At 38.0% G+C, this 18,007-nt stretch overlaps 1 protein-coding gene and 1 non-coding gene across 13 annotated transcripts in view; one reads left to right on the top strand and one right to left on the bottom strand.

The window, feature by feature from the left end:
- Positions 1-18,007, bottom strand: part of LOC126463202 (uncharacterized) — a 188,574-nt gene that overhangs the window by 75,031 nt on the left and 95,536 nt on the right. For 8 of the 12 annotated variants that reach the window (XM_050096134.1, XM_050096137.1, XM_050096138.1 and 5 more), the window contains 3 exons: positions 14,413-14,562; positions 13,359-13,508; positions 5,225-5,374 (listed from right to left, as the gene is read on the bottom strand). In XM_050096134.1, the coding sequence (XP_049952091.1) occupies positions 5,225-5,374; positions 13,359-13,508; positions 14,413-14,562 (450 nt within the window). The remainder of the gene's footprint in view (positions 1-5,224; positions 5,375-13,358; positions 13,509-14,412; positions 14,563-18,007) is intronic. The other 4 variants (XM_050096136.1, XM_050096139.1, XM_050096145.1 and 1 more) reach the window with 4 other exon arrangements.
- Positions 15,878-15,952, top strand: Trnal-caa (transfer RNA leucine (anticodon CAA)). Its single transcript has one exon. It is a non-coding gene; the product is annotated as a tRNA-Leu (tRNA).

Raw genomic sequence — 18,007 nt, 5'->3', positions numbered from 1 at the left:
GGAGTGAACCATCCATTTCCATGTGAGAATGTGTCGTTAATTTCGAAGCTGAAATTAAGTGAACAGCCAAGAAATACACTAGGTCCATCGACGAGGGTGTGGGCTGCAACACTCTTCACTGGGATGCGATTCTTTTTGTCTCCTGATGTTGTAGTCAGTTCAATGTTCTCTATATTTTTGTAAACTGTTGTGCGACGACGACGTCGATGGCACAGAGTTGACCGAAGGTCTGATTCAGGTACCCCCAAATCTAAAGTCAGCATCCTGGTAGTCAACTCGGCCAAGCAGTCAGCTTGTTTGTTCCCTGGAATCCCAACGTGATCATGGGTCCATACAAATACAACCCACTCTCCAGCTTGGTGGGGATCATAAAGGAGATCATGGATAGTCACAACCAATGGGTGACAAGGGCAGCACTGATCAATAGCCTGAAGACTACTCAGGGAGTCACTGTGGATTAAGAACGTCTTGCCAGCGCAATAACAAAGGTGCCTGAGGACTTGAGCAATGGCCACCAATTCTACAACAAATACACTGAATCTGTTTGGCGGGGAGTGTAGCTCACTGCACCCCGCATGTAAGTACGCAAAACTGGCTCGTCTGTCAACCATAGAGCCATCAGTTTATACATCTTCTGAGACTGAAAATGTGTCAAGGATGCCCAGGGGCAAGCAATGAAAAACCATGGGGTCTACAGAGTTGGTCTAAAGGCTAGCTTGAGACAGATCTGAGGTACACACCATGAGGGCACAAGCGATTTCTCGTGGCTAAGAGGTGACAGTGGGGGAAGTTGGCGTTCAGAGCAGAGACACTATATGCAAACTGCAATCATGACTCCAGTTCTTGGCCTGTGTTGTGGGAGGTACCTCTGCTTCCAGGGAAAAGGGCATGGTAGTTCGGGTGATCAGGAGAGTAGCAAATGTTTACTGCATAGTTGAGCAGCAGTTGACAGTTGATCTGTACTGAGTGGACCCCAACCTCCATGAGTAGATTCTTCACAGGGCACCTGTCGCACGTCAGGTTCCACAATGACGTATCGAGTCCAGCATCTGCGACACTGAAGGTGATTCTGAGCCATATGCCAGATTCCCATAATCAAGATTGGACAGGATCAGAGCTTTGTAGAGCCACTAGAGTGTAGAGCCGTCTGCAGCCAAACCAGCTACTGTTGCTGAGACAGTGAAGAGTATTAAGGCGCGATCAGCACATTAGCTTAAGATGGCAAAATGGGGAAGCCACGTCAATCGGGCATTGAAGACCAAGCCTAAAAAGCAAGAAGACTCCAGCACTTTGAGCACTTGGTCAGTGAGGTAGCATTCTGATTGGGGATGAACAGTTAAATGGTGACAAAAGTGCATGATGCATGACATGGCAGTAGAAAAGCCAAAGAGCCCAGGTCTGTACCTTTTGTATGCCACACTGCAGATGGTGTCAAGCAATACCCACACTTGAGATGCAAAAGCCATCAGGATGCAGGGAGAGTGCCACTGCAGATCCCACAACTGCAGCTACTCCATCAATAGCCATGAGAAAAAGTGGCACACCAATACAGAGTCCTGTGGATCACCATTCACTTGTAGAGGGGGGGGAGGGGGGGCGGTACTGTGGGTGGCACCAACATAAAGCTGGAAAGTATGTTGGGACGAGACATTCTGGACAAAAAACAGGAGTGGGCAGTGGAGGTAGCGAGGATGTGGTGATGTCATGTGATATCAAGTATTTTATAAGTCAAAGAAGACAGAAATAAGATGCTGACATTGGACAAAAGCTGATTCAATGACAGACTCCAGGCAGACTAAAGTGTCAAAAGTAGAACAGCCTTGGTAAAAATTGACCTGGAACAGAACCAAAAGACTCCAAGGGAGGGTCAACATGATCCGAAAATGATTGCTGTCACACAGGTCATCATGGACTCTCAAATGGATGGACAGGAGAAGACCTGGGCTGTAAACGGATAGCACAATGGCCGAATAAGATCTGTATGCCACAGTAAAAGGTATGGGAATATGAGGATTTAAAAGGAAAAGATTGAGCTCTGGAAGCAACTTTTTGACAGCTTTACAGTGGCCAATAGTTGTAGTTCTATGCTACAAAGAGTTGTGGGAACTGAAGTCACCCAATATTAGGCAAGGGTCTTACAGTCTGGGATTCTATTTTCCCATTGGAAAATGGTGCTGTCCAGTGAACAGGGGGAATGGTGCTCCCCACATTTGACACAGACGAGGGGAAATCCACAATACCTACTAGAGGGCTGACATTGCAATGTGAAAACTTGTGTCCAAATCATGTGCATTTGTAACAGCACATGGGTAGAGGAACATGTGGCTTGATATCACAGCAAAGCGCCATCACCTTGAGATTCCCAGGCAACAAGTCACCTACAAAGATCAAGATGAAGGCTCCAGTATCCATCCTGTTGTCTTTTAATCCCTGCAGGATGTGACAGACAAAATGCACATCCCATCACTCCAAATCGGCACGCAACTCATTATCATTCTGTAAAAGGAGATCACAGTGGAAGATGATTCCCTGAACCATATTAAACTGTTAAGGGGTAATAGTTATAGGAATATCACCCATGCCACCCAGCTTGATGCATGCGAGCAGTTCACGGGACTAAGGAGGAGAGAGGCTATTTTCAATCAAAACGGGACCACTTTTCATTTTTGAGACTGCTGCTACTTTCCCAAATCTATACTCAAAGTGGCGACGAAGAACAGTGGTTTTGTAGCCAAAAAGGAACCCATGACAGTGCTAAAAAAAAAAAAAAGCAAAGTACTTGGGGGGAGTATTTCTCCCCATTTCTGAGTCCTAAAGTCCCTCACACAGTGTAGTTATGGAAGGGAACATTTTGGGGTCATACATCTCAACACTTTCATATGTCTTACCCTGATAAGCCAGCCAGTAAACCATCGCTCGGAGTCACCGTGCCCCAGCCATGGCTTGAACATACTCATTGGCAAGCATCGCCCGGAGTTGACAAGCAAGTACTCACAAAAGAGATGCGAGTTCCCTGGGGATAGTTAAAGAACAGAGATTTATTCGGAATTCTTGACAAACTGAGAAATGGAACAAACAGAAGCTTGAAACAACAAAACAAAAAAGCTCAGAAAGATGATGAAGCAGTTTTGTAAGAAGAAGAAAGCTTATATCAACTGCCTAACATGATCACTGAAAGCTTATTTCAACTTCCTAACATGATCATTAACTGTTCAAAAACACAATGGTGGTAATAAATGTGATATTTCCCAAATAATCTAGTAATTCAACAACAGAAAAATAGGACTGGTGGATAAAAACTAAGTGCAACATAAAATTAGCTGTGACGGAGTAGGGTCTTTCTGTCTACTGGAATTAACTCACGTACCTCTGTGAGTTTCCTTAAAATGTTTACTTGCCCCGAGGCAATGTATAATATGAACCAACCTGGTATAGCTGTTTAAAACACCAGCTACACTAGCATGCATAAAATGCTCTTTTTCCTTTTGCGAAAAGGTTTCTTTATCACAGATATACCAACAGACACTACTCAATAAAATAAGTTATTGTATAAAATATGTTTGCACTTTATTCTGATTTTAACAATACATAATCTGCTACCAAGTCTGCACTAGAAGACAATTCTTTCTGCAAAAACATTTACCTGTTTATAGTTTGTAGTGTTGCATTCACTCAGTTCACATTCCCTCAACAATAGCCAGCATAAGCACACAACTCACGATACACTGTCTAAAAACAGCAACTTGAACATTTACCATACGATTTGAAAAGTCAGTGATGATTATCAATTTGGGTACACTTGTTCAACACTACACAGTTCACCAATATTTAGTAATCAGAAATTGTCAGAATTATGACTGCACAGCATGACATGTGGAATTCTTTAGCCCATCACAAGAGTCACAAAATTATCTAAAATTATCAAAAAATTTCAGAAATGTTGTTTAAACTGGATCCAATATTTTCTGAATCACTCTCTCTCTCATCAAAAGCGAATCACAAAATCTTTAGTAAAACACCTCAACATAGTACCACACAGTACTACAGCTGTGTTACGAATCCTTGACAGGAAAGTAAGCAAACATGCAGAGCTCTCCAACGCACTCTTGCACTCTCTCTCTCTCTCTCTCTCTCTCTCTCTCTCTCTCTCTCTCTCTCCCTCCCTCCCTCCTACATACACAGATGAACACCCATCTAGTTTTCTCAGAGAGATATTGTTACAACTTCATTAGTAAAGTTTATTTCTCAGAAGTAAAACTAAAACACATGGAATGAAAAACTTACCACTAAAAACCTATGGTAATTGCCACTGCCAATTACTTTATTACTCTTGGCCAGTAATCTGACAACAAATTGTATGCACAAATGTCCATAATGCAACAGGTGGATTTATTTAAAAAATTGTTCTCTTCATAATTTCTAAACTGACTGTAACATCTCATCATTACCCACTGTACAAAATGTTTATTCCTATCATCCAGTGTGAACACAACATTCTTCTTTGTACGTATACTTACAACAAGCCACAAAATTTCAAATGAATTTATTTCTCATTGGCAAGGAGGTGTTTTTAGGACTGATGTCTATGCTTAGTGAGGGGACAGCTTAGATCTTTCCTTCTTGCTTTTAACAGAGGAGCAGTTGCTGCATTTACATACAGCTTTTTGAAGCTGAAAATATCTTCGTGAAAGTAAGTTATTAATTTCTGCCTTCTGAGATGAAAAGGATGGGGGTAGATTAACAACTTAGTAACACTAGAGTTGATAAGAGATTTGGGAATAGTTTGCTTAGGGGCTATTTCATGGACTTCTTGATGGTCATATAATTGTGTTAGCTACAAAAGTTCTTACTAGGCTCAGCTATAAATAATGATTTCAGCAAAACAAGTAAAGGGAGCTTTCTGGTACTCCTTATTGAATCTCAAGAGTTGCATCCACTTTCATGAATACCTTCTTTTTCTGTTAATCTTCTCAGTTTATTTAACTTTTTTTGTACATAAATCCTATAGTAGAAACAATCTTAGAAAGGAATGAGCTCATTCCAGTTATATTAAATAACTTTACAGAGTTTTGCTGTCACGTCTTATCTTCAGAAATTCAACTGAAGTTTACCACATAATATGCACCTGTAATTTTTGGTGCATAAGTATCAACCTCTAAAGTTTACTTTTTGTCATATACGAAATATATGAATTCATGTATCCATTTTGTGTGTTAGTCATTACCTTGAGGTTTCGTTAATTTGGAAGCTTCTGGGCCAGAAACACTTATTGACACATCCTTTTTCAAACTGCAATTCACAGTAGCCAGTTCATCAACCATGCATTTTCGTGGCTTGGAGAAAGATGCTGTATCTTCATTTTCATGCTTGCAAACTGTAAAGAGGAGTTAACTAAACAATACATAGAGCTCATCACAAGCAATATAGCCTAGCAATTAACACAACAGAAAATAAAAACAGAACATAAAGAACAATCACATAGCTAATGTGAGTAAAGGAACAATTGAACTTAGATACCACTAGATATACATAAGTGCTTGATTGCAATTACACAATGCATAGAATCGATTAGAATTTCATTCTAGTTGAATTAGCTGTTTCATAAGAGAACACATTCCCACTTTGGCCAAGTCCTTGGCATGGTATGTTTGCCATCTAAAACATGTAAAAATTACTCAGTCTAACCTGAATGCCTGCTGATTACCTTGACAGAATGCAGTTGAAAAATGTACAGAAAGTCACAGCTTTTTGTTATTTTTACCCTTACTGCTCAATGGATTGCTTTTTACAGGGCAATTGTGAAGTAACAGAGAATTGTTATGTATGAGTTGTAAAACATATGCAAATAGCATGTTATAGCACCTGAAACGAAATTGTATTCACTATGTTTGGACACTTTATCTCAAGTTGAAGAACTCTGGAAATAAGAAACAGGGGATAATGTGCCATTACCAGAAACACTATAGAAAGGCATAACAGTTTTCTAAAACACAAAAGAGAGCAAATTCTGATTCTATAAAAAGCATTCAAAATACGGGTTATGCATACAGCCATTTGAATGTAATACAATAGAGCAAATTTGCAGAGAAATGATAGCAAGAGCGATTTTTTTGAAAAATGAAGTACAAGAAAATCGTGCCAAGATATCTTCTAGTTTTACATCAAATACTTGAGGAATTAGATGTGTAACACAAAGATATAAAGTCAAACTATAATCAGTGTTTAATGGGCAACCACAACACTTAGGACAATAATGAGGAAAGAAGCAGACTGTGTTCTTTTCAATGGAGGCACGCTGAAATTTGTTGCAACTGATTTAGAGAAGCCACTGATAACTGATCCGAATATAGAAATGTTCACAAAACTATTTCTATTATTACATACATTGTATTCAATAATCTATATTCATGGACATAGAAAATATGCTAAAAGGAAATCCATTATACACAGGATGCACTTTGGAAAATGGAGCTAGCATGGAACAGAGTACGAACCCAAAGATAATAGTTTGGCATGGATACCCAAGCAAACAGAGAAAACAATTGCACCACAATAATTTGCACCCATTTCACCTTGTTAGCCATAGGTAGTCAACTAGTTGCTACTTATATGTTTCAACTCATGCCAGTTGCCCAGTGTTGCTGACACTTATAAGCCTTCCCGTGACAAACAAAGATGTGTGACACATTATACGAGGGCTAATCAGAATGTAGGGAACATTTCTGTGTATATTTTGGTGTGTGCATGTTCAGCAGCTCAGTCGGCATCCATCCGTGACAGTGGGAACGTCTCTGCGTGTCTGATATTTTCGATATTCGAATTTGAAATGTGCGCTGGAATCAAAAATCCCGCCAGTCATGAGATGCGGTCTGTGATAAGGTTTTTGTTGGCAAAAAAAACCTAAAACCTATAATAATTTATCGTGAACTGTGCGAAGTATACAGAAACAACGTAATGAGTGAATGTTTCATCTGAAATGGTGCATTTGGTTTAAAAATGGCTGAACCAACATTCATGATGAAGAGAATAGTGGCTGCACGAGTATTGTGACTGACGATCTTGTCGCTAAAGTTGACGAAACGATTTTCTCGAAAGTGTGGAGCAACCATAAATTCTGCCCAGTACTGTCAAACTTTGCACAGCCTTAGAGGAGGAGTTCAAAACAAATGCTGAGGAAAGATGACATCCAAAAATTTTGTTTTCGCACGACAATGCCCGACCTCACATGGCAAACCGCACTAAAGAACTCCTTAATTCATTCAAATGGGAAATTTTCCCTCATCTGCCCTACAGCCCTGATGGCATCAAGCGACTTCTACTTGGCTCCTAAGATGACGAACTGGCTTGCAACTAAGCACTTTGACGATGACGTGGAACTCCAGGTGCCCACGACTCACTGGCTGAACTCTCAGGCGGCAGAATTTTAAGGCGAAGGTCTTTCAAAGCTTGTCCACTGCTATCGTAAGTGCCTCAATGTGTTTGGTGACTATGTGGAAAAGTAGTATATCAGTTGCTCTTTCAGATGTATGTAATAAAATGTATTTCTTGTACTTAGTTTTTTTTTTAATGTTAAAATGTTCCCTACTTTCTGAATAGGCCCCTGAAGAATAATACATTCTAGTTTTGCACTTGTGAAAAGATGTTTGTACAAACAACAAAGCCTCCATAAACTGTTTTTTCTATGTAACATTTTGTTTTCTTATGCTTAAATGTATGTGCTGTACACTGATCAAAATGGCAAATAACCTAACAACGCCAGGATGTTCTCGGCACAACGAAACACACCATACTGATCAATTAATACACATATTACAAGAACACAGCAATTCTGAGTATAAAGACAATGAATTAAAGGACGATAGGTGGAATCTTGAGACTGTGGAAACATGACAAAACTGCAGAATGTGAAGACGCAGACATTGTGCTAATGAATTCTATGATGATGAAGAACTCCTACTGGGAGAAGTTTAATAAAGTAAGTGAGACTTGGTTTAATGATCTACAGGAAAGGGGTCTCATCCGCTAACAAAACAAGAATCATTGCTCAATTTTTTAGGCTACTGCTTACTGATGACATAATTCAGCATGCAGTTGATAAAATGAACAACACTGACAATAGTTTTCTGGCTGAAGATACAAATGAAACATTTCCCAAATTTAGTAATTTCCAGAAAGCAAATACACTAAACAAAATCTCATTTTCACATGCCTACTTTACTTTAAGCACATCATACCATGTACATGACTCATCACTCAATTACACAATATACTGCAATTCAGACTCACATTCATCATTAATTATTAACAGATTTAACGATTCATACATCATGTACGTGCAGCATTTGGTTCCTCACTCACTCCACTGTCCGCTGTGTATTGGTAATTCCATTATAGCTTGTCTTCCACAAGTGCATACTGTTCGCTGTTCGAGCAATATTTTACAGTGTTCTTTTTAAACACATCATACCATGTATGTGAGTCACTACTCAACTACACAATATGATTCACACTATAATACCTCATTTATTACTAACACATTTCCAGATCCATAAATCAACTATGTGTAGAATTCACCCCCTCACTCACTCTTCAGGGTATAATACATGTAATGATTTAAGTCAGACAGCTAAGAATAGTAAAACCGTGTGGAAAATAAAAAACAATGAACCTTTATTGTTATAAACATAAATCTCTTGAGCTTCATTTTATGATAAAGTATTGGCTTTAAGCCATCATCTCATGTACTTAGAAAAACATATTAACATATCAGAATTCTCTTTTTAATGGGAAGATACAGATTCTAGATTTTACGTAATTTTATATATCACCAAAATTGTTTTGAGTTTGGAACTGAAACTCGTACAACAATAAATAATTGTTATTCTGAAAGGTTCTATAAAACTACGTCTTTATTGGGTACGATAAATGACTATTAATTTTCGTGCTCATGTGGTAACTAAATGATCTGCAAACTAGGACTATGCCAGCAACCAGTAATCACACACAAAGACGACAGATGACACTTCCCAACAGTGTGGCAATGTGCACTGTAGGCCATTGGGTCAGTGAGCAGCAGCAAAAGGAATCTTACAGCATCCTAATTGTTACTGCCTATGCCACATGTTATTACACCTCTGAACTGTTCCATGCAATCTGTCTAAGATGAACACTCAGAGAGGGCTACAGTAATGACTTGATTAATAAAGTTTACCTGCCAGAAGTAAAACTAAAACAAATTCAAAGGAAAAAGTGAAATGTTTTAACATTACATACATCGCAAGTCTGATATCTGTTTTCCAAACAACTGATAATCTCTGCAACATTACACTTGGAAATAACAATGTAAACAAATGAAGGAAAACCTGCACAATAAAACTGCTACTGCACCAGAAATATCACTACAGCACACAATGAAGAATCTCCCAGATGTTTACAACACGAGTAATATATGAAGTACACAAATAGTATCTTCCTTATAAAGGCAGTTCAGTCCGTACGGACAAGATACAACTCGTGCCTTATCAAATAAATACATTGTTTGTATTTCACCCACAGATTGTAATTGAGTGAGTCAGAAGCAAAGGGATTCAAGCGATATTTCCCAGAAAAATGAGATAATAGTGTCTAGAGCATAGTAAAGCTTCTGGACTTGATTCCATTTATGTTGCCTACCCATCATGAATTGTTCTACTCAATTGCTTGCACATAAAGAAAGACAACCAAAACAACAACTGGCAATGATCTGCTTAAGGGACTTGAACCAGATCAAATGATCAGAAACAACTTCAGGGACCAAGCTATGAACTCTTTCTCATTTTGAAGAACTATTTTAAATGCTTAGTCAAAAATTTGCATTATGTTCATGCAGCATCGTACTGATGTTTTATGTTGTATGTTATCTAAATAACCTTTCTATGATATGTGAGAAGAGGGAAGTGATCCAGTTGGTACAAATACACTAGGGTGACAAAACTCATGGAATAGCAATATGCACACGTATGATGGTGAAAGTGTCATATGCACCAGGTATAAGAGGGCACTACATTGGTGGAGCTGCCATTTGTACTCAGGTGGTTCATGTGAAAAGGTTCCCAACATAACTATGATTGCACATCAGGAACGAACATACTTTGAACATGGAATAGTAGTTCGAGATAAACACATGGGACATACCATTCAGTTAATCATTAGAGAATTCAATATTCTAAGATCCACACTGTGAAGTGTGTCCCGAGAATACCAACTTCCAGGCATTAGCTCTTTACCATGGGCAATGCAGTTGCTGACAGCCTTCACTTAACAACCACGTGCAGCAGTGTTTGCATAGTATTGTCACTGGCAATAGACAAGCAACACTGCATGAAATAACCAGAGAAGCCAATGTGGGGTGTAGGACAAATTTACCCTTTACGATGGTGTTGTGATATTTGGCGTAAATGGGCTGTGTCAGCAGACGACCAACACGAGTGCCTTTGCGAACAGCACAGTATCACCTGCAGAGCATCTCTTGGGCTCTCCTGGCTTCGTGACCATCTCAGTTCCACCCATAACAACTGGAAAACCTTGGCTTGGTCAGATGAGTCTCAATTTCAGTGTGTAAGCGTGGATGGTAGAGTTTGAGTGTGGTGCAGACACCACAAAGCTATGGACCCAAGCTGTCCACAAGGCACGGTGCTAGGAGTATTTGAAACCATTCATGAATTTCATGTTCACAAACAACCACATCATGTCACCAGGCCACAATAGTTCACGATTGGTTTGAAGAATATTCTGGGTAACTGGGAAGTGTCACATGGCTGGCGAGATTGCCAGACACGAATCCCATCAAACATATATGAGACATAAGTGAGAGGTCAGTTTGCGCACAACATCCTGCACCAGCTACTTTTTCGCAATTGTAGAAGGCTATACAGGCAGCATTCTCAATATTTCTGCAGATTTGTTGAGTCCATGCCACATTGAGTTATTGCGCTACACTGGGGAAAAGGAGTTCGGACACAATATTAGCAGGTATCCCATGACTGTCACCTGGGTGTATTTTCAACAATGAGATAATGCATAAAACAGTATTCTTTCTTATTTTGTTTTATTTTTATAAGCCACAAATGGCATGGCGTTCCTGTAGCTGTATCTGAATATTTTGTTTGGCAATATTATGATAACTCAATTGATAACAACAAACAATAAAGTATTATGGAGAAGACATAAATCACATTCTTCTTAATTCACAATATTCTGGAAGCAAAGGAATACAAGTGCATGTAGACTTTTACGAATTGTGGTAAAAGCTGAGCATTTACATTAACTAGTTATTCTGAGTTGCAAACAGAGACAGTTACAAAATGTTTTTTTAAGTTTAATATAAACCCAAAAAAATTGAAATTTCATTTTGCAATATCAAGAAAATTTTGAAATCTTGTTAACTTTAACTTCACTTTTCTCAAAACTACAAGTACTTAAATTTAATTTACCATTTAATACATGTTACAAATAGAAAAGGCTTGTATTATACATGCTGTTTGGTAAATTCAAAAAAACTAGCTATTAGCTTGAAGATTTGCTGTTTTAGAGGATACTGCGGGAGAACTATCTGAAGTTACACCAAATCTCAAACTGTACTTTGGTCTATCCAGTCCATAAGCATGCATACTCCTGGCATGGAGGCCAATAAGTTATCTTGACATTGGTCTCTATGATCTACAAAGAAGCATAAGCATAACCTTTGGCTAAGAGCTAATTGTACAAAATGAAACCATATACTAGACTGGAAACTAATTGCAAAAAAATATGACAAGTTAAATTTGAGTATTGCAATTAAAATTCACTGGTGGAATACAAACAAATTATGTATTTGAGAGGATCCATTTTGTATCTTGTTTGTTCCGATTGAGCTGTTTCTGTGAGGAAGCTACCTTTAATGTACTTCACAATCACACAATGGTGTTGATGCAGGCATCCAGCAGATTCTTCATCACATCCTGTACTGACATTTTCAAGGTCACTGAAGTGGACTGCGTTTGAATTTAACGCCTAATTCAATCACCTAATTTCAGATATTCAGATAACACAAATATTAGCACCTTCAACCTGAAATTATTTACCCTGTATTAATTTCAACTGATTCCCTTATTTTCTGCACAATTCATTTTATTGGGACTGAAATTTGGTCTCTGCCACAATCAGAATTAACCTGTATTCGCAAAGGAAGCTTAGGATGATACTCCAGTTGAACTTCAGGACAACAGCTGCATGACATGAGTGGCATGCAGTAAGGAGGCTGTTACCTCCAGTTCCTATTGATTTCACAAACATTAGGGCATCAAATTACTGGTCTGAAGTACTGCATTCCATTTGTGTATATGTTCCTCCTATTGATTACCCATGCCCGTAAATTCTGTGTCACTTCATCATCATTATTACCACAATTGCCACAGCCAATTACTTTACTACTCTTGGCCACTGAACTGACAACAAATTGTTTGCACTAATGTCCATAATGCAACAGTTGGTTTTATTTAAAAAATAGTTCTCTTAGTAACTCCAACACTGACTGTAAAATCTCATCACTACCCACTGAACAATATGTTTATTCCTAGATTTCATTCCTTCACCCAGTGTGAATAGAACATTCTTCTTTGTACATGTACTTACAACAACCCACAAAATTTCAAATGAATTTATTTCTCATTGGCAAGGAGGTGTTTTAAGGACTGATGTCTATGCTTAGTGAGGGGACAGCTTAGATCTTTCCTTCTTGCTTTTAACAGAGGAGCAGTTGCTGCATTTACATACAGCTTTTTGAAGCTGAAAATATCTTCGTGAAAGTAAGTTATTAATTTCTGCCTTCTGGGATGAAAAGGATGGGGATAGATTAACAACTTAGTAACATTAGAGTTGATAAGAGATTTGGGAATAGTTTGCTTAGGGGCAATTTCATGGACTTCTTGATGGTCATATAATTGTGTTTGCTACAAAAGTTCTTACTAGGCTCAGCTATAAATAATGATTTCAGCAAAACAAGTAAAGGGAGCTTTCTGGTACTCCCTACTGAATCTCAAGAGCTGCATCCACTTTCATGAATACCTTCTTTTTCTGTTAATCTTCTCAGTTTATTTAACTTTTTTTGTACATAAATCCTATAGTAGAAACAATCTTAGAAAGGAATGAGCTCATTCCAGTTATATTAAATAACTTTACAGAGTTTTGCTGTCACATCTTATCTTCATAAATTCAACTGAAGTTTACCACATAATATGCACCTGTAATTTTTGGTGCATAAGTATCAACCTCTAAAGTTTACTTTTTGTCATATACGAAATATATGAATTCATGTATCCATTTTGTGTGTTAATCATTACCTTGAGGTTTCGTTAATTTGGAAGCTTCTGGGCCAGAAACACTTATTGACACATCCTTTTTAAAACTGCAATTCACAGTAGCCAGTTCATCAACCATGCATTTTCGTGGCTTGGAGAAAGATGCTGTATCTTCATTTTCATGCTTGCAAACTGTAAAGAGGAGTTAACTAAACAATACATAGAGCTCATCACAAGCAATATAGCCTAGCAATTAACACAACAGAAAATAAAAACAAAACATAAAGAACAATCACATAGCTAATGTGAGTAAAGGAACAATTGAACTTAGATACCACTAGATATACATAAGTGCTTGATTGCAATTACACAATGCATAGAATCGATTAGAATTTCATTCTAGTTGAATTAGCTGTTTCATAAGAGAACATATTCCCACTTTGGCCAAGTCCTTGGCATGGTATGTTTGCCATCTGAAACATGTAAAAATTACTCAGTTTAACCTCAATGCTTGCTGATTACCTTGACAGAATGCAGTTGAAAAATGTACAGAAAGTTACAGCTTTGTGTTATTTTTACCCTTACTGCTCAATGGATTGCTTTTTACAGGGCAATTGTGAAGTAACAGAGAATTGTTATGTATGAGTTGTAAAACATATGCAAATAGCATACATGTTATAGCACCTGAAACGAAATCGTATTCACTATGTTTGGACAATTTATCTCAAGTTGAAGAACTCTGCAAGTAAGAAACAGAGGATAATGTACTATTACCAGAAACACCATAGAAAGGCATAATAGTTTTCCAAAACAAAAAAGAGAGTGAATTCTGATTCTATAAAAAGCATTCAAAATACAGGTTATGCATGAAACTATCTGAATGCAATAAAATCGAGCAAATTTTTATAGAGAAATGATAAAAACAGAGATTTTTTTGAAAAATGAAGTACAAGAAAACCGTGCCAAGATAAACTGAAGTTTACCACATAATATGCACCTGTAATTTTTGGTGCATAAGTATCAACCTCTAAAGTTTACTTTTTGTCATATACGAAATATATGAATTCATGTATCCATTTTGTGTGTTAGTCATTACCTTGAGGTTTCGTTAATTTGGAAGCTTCTGGGCCAGAAACACTTATTGACACATCCTTTTTCAAACTGCAATTCACAGTAGCCAGTTCATCAACCATGCATTTTCGTGGCTTGGAGAAAGATGCTGTATCTTCATTTTCATGCTTGCAAACTGTAAAGAGGAGTTAACTAAACAATACATTGAGCTGATCACAAGCAATATAGTCTAGCAATTAACATAACAGAAAATGAAAACAAAGTATAAAGAACAATCACATGGCTCATGTGAGTAAAGAACAACTGAACCTGGATACCACTAGAAATACATAAGTGCTTGATTGCAATTACATAACACATAGAATCAATTACAGTTTCATTCTAGTTGAATTAGCCATTTCATAAAATAACATATTCCCACTTTGGTCAAGTGTAAAAATCACTCACTATATACACTCATGTCAGTCTAACTTCAATGCTTGCTGATTACCTTGACAGAATGCAGTTGAAAAAAGTACAGAAAATCACAGCTTTGTGTTATTTTTACCCTTACTGCTCAATGGATTGCTTTTTACATGGCAATTGTGAAGTAACAGAGAATTGTTATGTATCAGTTGTAAAACATACGCAAATAGTGTACATCCCATAGCACCCGAAACGAAATCGTATTCACTACATTTGGACACTTTACCTCAAGTTGAAGAAATCTGCAAGTAAGAAACAGGGGCTAACGTGCCATAGCCAGAAACACCATAGAAAGGCATAATAGTTTTCTAAAACACAAAAGAGAGTGAATTCTGAATCTATAAAAAGCATTCAAAATACAGGTTATGCACACAACCATTTGAACGTAATAAAATTGAGCAAATTTGCACAAAAATGATAAAAAGAGTGATTTTTTTAAAAATGAAGTACAAGAAAACCGTGCCAAGATATCTTCTGGTTTAACATCAAATACTTGAGAAATTAGATGTGTAACACAAAGATATAAAGTCAAACTATATCCAGTGTTTAATGGGCAACCGCAATACATAGGGCAATAATGAGGAAAGAAGCAGACTGTGTTCTTTTCAAAGGAAGCAAGCTGAAATTTGTTGCAACTGATTTAGAGAGCCACTGATAACTGATCCGAATATAGAAATGTTCACAAAACTATTTCTGTTATTACATACATTGTATTCAATAACCCAAAGTCATGGACATAGAAAATATGCAAAAAGGAACTCCACTAAACACAAGATGCACTTTGGAAAATGGAGCCAACATGGAACAGAGCACGAACCCAAAGTTAATAGTGTGCCGGACCGAGACTCGAACTCAGGACCTTTGCCTTTTGCGGGCAAGTGCTCTACCAACTGAGCTACCCAAGCAATATCCTTTCTTTCAGGAGTGCTAGTTCTGCATGGTTCACAGGAGAACGTCTGTTAAGTTTGGAAGGTAGGAGACGAGGTACTGGCAGAAGTAAAGCTGTGAGGACGGGGCGTGAGTCGTGCTTGGGTAGCTCAGTTGGTAGAGCACTTGCCCGCAAAAGGCAAAGGTCCCGAGTTCGAGTCTCGGTCCGGCACACAGTTTTAATCTGCCAGGAAGTTTCATATCAGCGCACACTCCGCTGCAGAGTGAAAATCTCATTCCCAAAGATAATAGTTTGACGAGGATACCCAACCACACAGATGAAACAATTGCGCCATGATAATTTGCACCCATTTCATGTTGTAAGCCATGGGTTTCAGCACACTTTTAGTAACTATGCAGCAGAAGGATTAACGTGATGAAACATGTTTATACTATTGTTTTTTAACATGGTATATATTGTACAGAAACTCATACAGTTATCTTGTGACAAGGAAACAAACAACCTAAAATTCACTACATCGGCTACAATGTCTTGCCCCATTTGCACTTACTGGCATTCTTTAATGGTTATAAATTTCCATACAGGTTGTGGTTCATTACAAGTTACCTGTGATACAGGATGGGAGTACTTCAAGAAAGAAACAACTATTTGCTGAAGTAAGAATGATCAACATTGCAATGAAATCTTCAAGCTACTGGAATATTGTGTTATATATTACAAACATATACAATCAGTACCTATGTGTCATTAGGATAAAGTGTCTGACTACAAATCGGAATGTTCAGGGGTTGATTCTAGTTGATTTTTTCAGTTGATTTTTGCTCAATTAACCTGTGGCAATGATTTATGTATGTGTAAAATGCCAAGCTGTAGCATCGCTCATAGCCCACAATGAACAGTACGTTCTCTGATAACTGGCTGGGGAAGTTAATTTAAGTGTCGTTTGCAGGAAAGTAGATATACTATCCAGCTAGTCTGTTTCTAGTAGAGAACTCTGATGTTCAAACTAATCTTCAGTTTGAAGACATTTGTTGTTATTCCAATCACTATATAAACAAAATTTAAGTGATGTAGTGTAGTATCCAAAGTTATATCATCATGAAGTATAGGTTAGGTATCTGCAAGTCACTACTGAGTCTCGAAGTATGGGAAATCATGATGGAAATTTACTTCAATGAACACTGTGATGCTTCACATCCTTTGTTGGTTTTAGAGCTGTAGGCCAATGATATTCTTCGACAAACAGAATATTAGATTGTTCTGTTATACAGGTTGTATATTTCCACACGTAGTTCAAACTATATTCAATATACCCCTCCATTTGGTTTAAAGACTCCACTGAGTGTTTTATTAGTAGATAATGACACCAACTGAACGTGCCATGAATAAAATGTTTTCACTATAACTCCAATCAATGAGCATTGCAAACATGGTGTAATATTAGCAAGAGACTGTAGTGGGTGTGTATCCTCCTTTCCAGAATATTGATCTAGCAAAGGAAATAATAGGTGTAAAGCTATAAATCTCTATGGAATTCATTACTCACAGTTCCACAGCTAATTGTCAAACATATACCTTATTGGTGATTATTTTGGATTTTTGTGAGTTTATTGTGTATTGTGGTTATAGTAGCACTACTGCAGTGGGACAGAAGTGACTCCATCTCCTGCGGATGTGCAGGTTGTGTGTGAAAGGCAGGAAACACACAAAACAAGAGGTGAAGTTTTATGATTTTCAGGGAAAGACTGGAGTAGTGAAAAATGAATTTGAGGATTTGAGAGGGGGAAAATGAAATTGTGATGTGGGGAAAGGAAACAGGAAATTGACAGAGAGGGAGTAGTTTGAATAATTTGGTTCCCATTTAGCTCAAGAACAGATAAAACCTGTTACCTGCTTATAGCAACCTCACATACAGATGAGGGCTTTGTGAGGAACTGTGGCAGTATTATCAACTCTGGATGAACAAAGTTATCGGGCAAATTGACCAAGAACTGATTGGGTAGCCGCTGGCTTCAGTGCTCTACCAATTGAGCTACCCAAGAAATACCCTTTCTTTCAGGAGTGCTAGTTCTGCACGGTTCGCAGGAGAGCTTCTGTTAAGTTTGGAAGGTAGGAGACGAGGTACTGGCAGAAGTAAAGCTGTGAGGACGGGGCGTGAGTCGTGCCACTTGCTACTACTGTGAAAGTGGATACATAAGATATGGCCCAAACTTTAACAGGACGGGGAAGTTATATCAGCAGAACTGGCGGCTGAAACAGTGTTGGG

The sequence above is a fragment of the Schistocerca serialis genome, chromosome 1 (assembly GCF_023864345.2).
Source record: "Schistocerca serialis cubense isolate TAMUIC-IGC-003099 chromosome 1, iqSchSeri2.2, whole genome shotgun sequence".
NCBI classification, from domain to species: domain Eukaryota; kingdom Metazoa; phylum Arthropoda; class Insecta; order Orthoptera; family Acrididae; genus Schistocerca; species Schistocerca serialis.
This window is presented reverse-complemented; position numbering and strand designations above follow the sequence as displayed.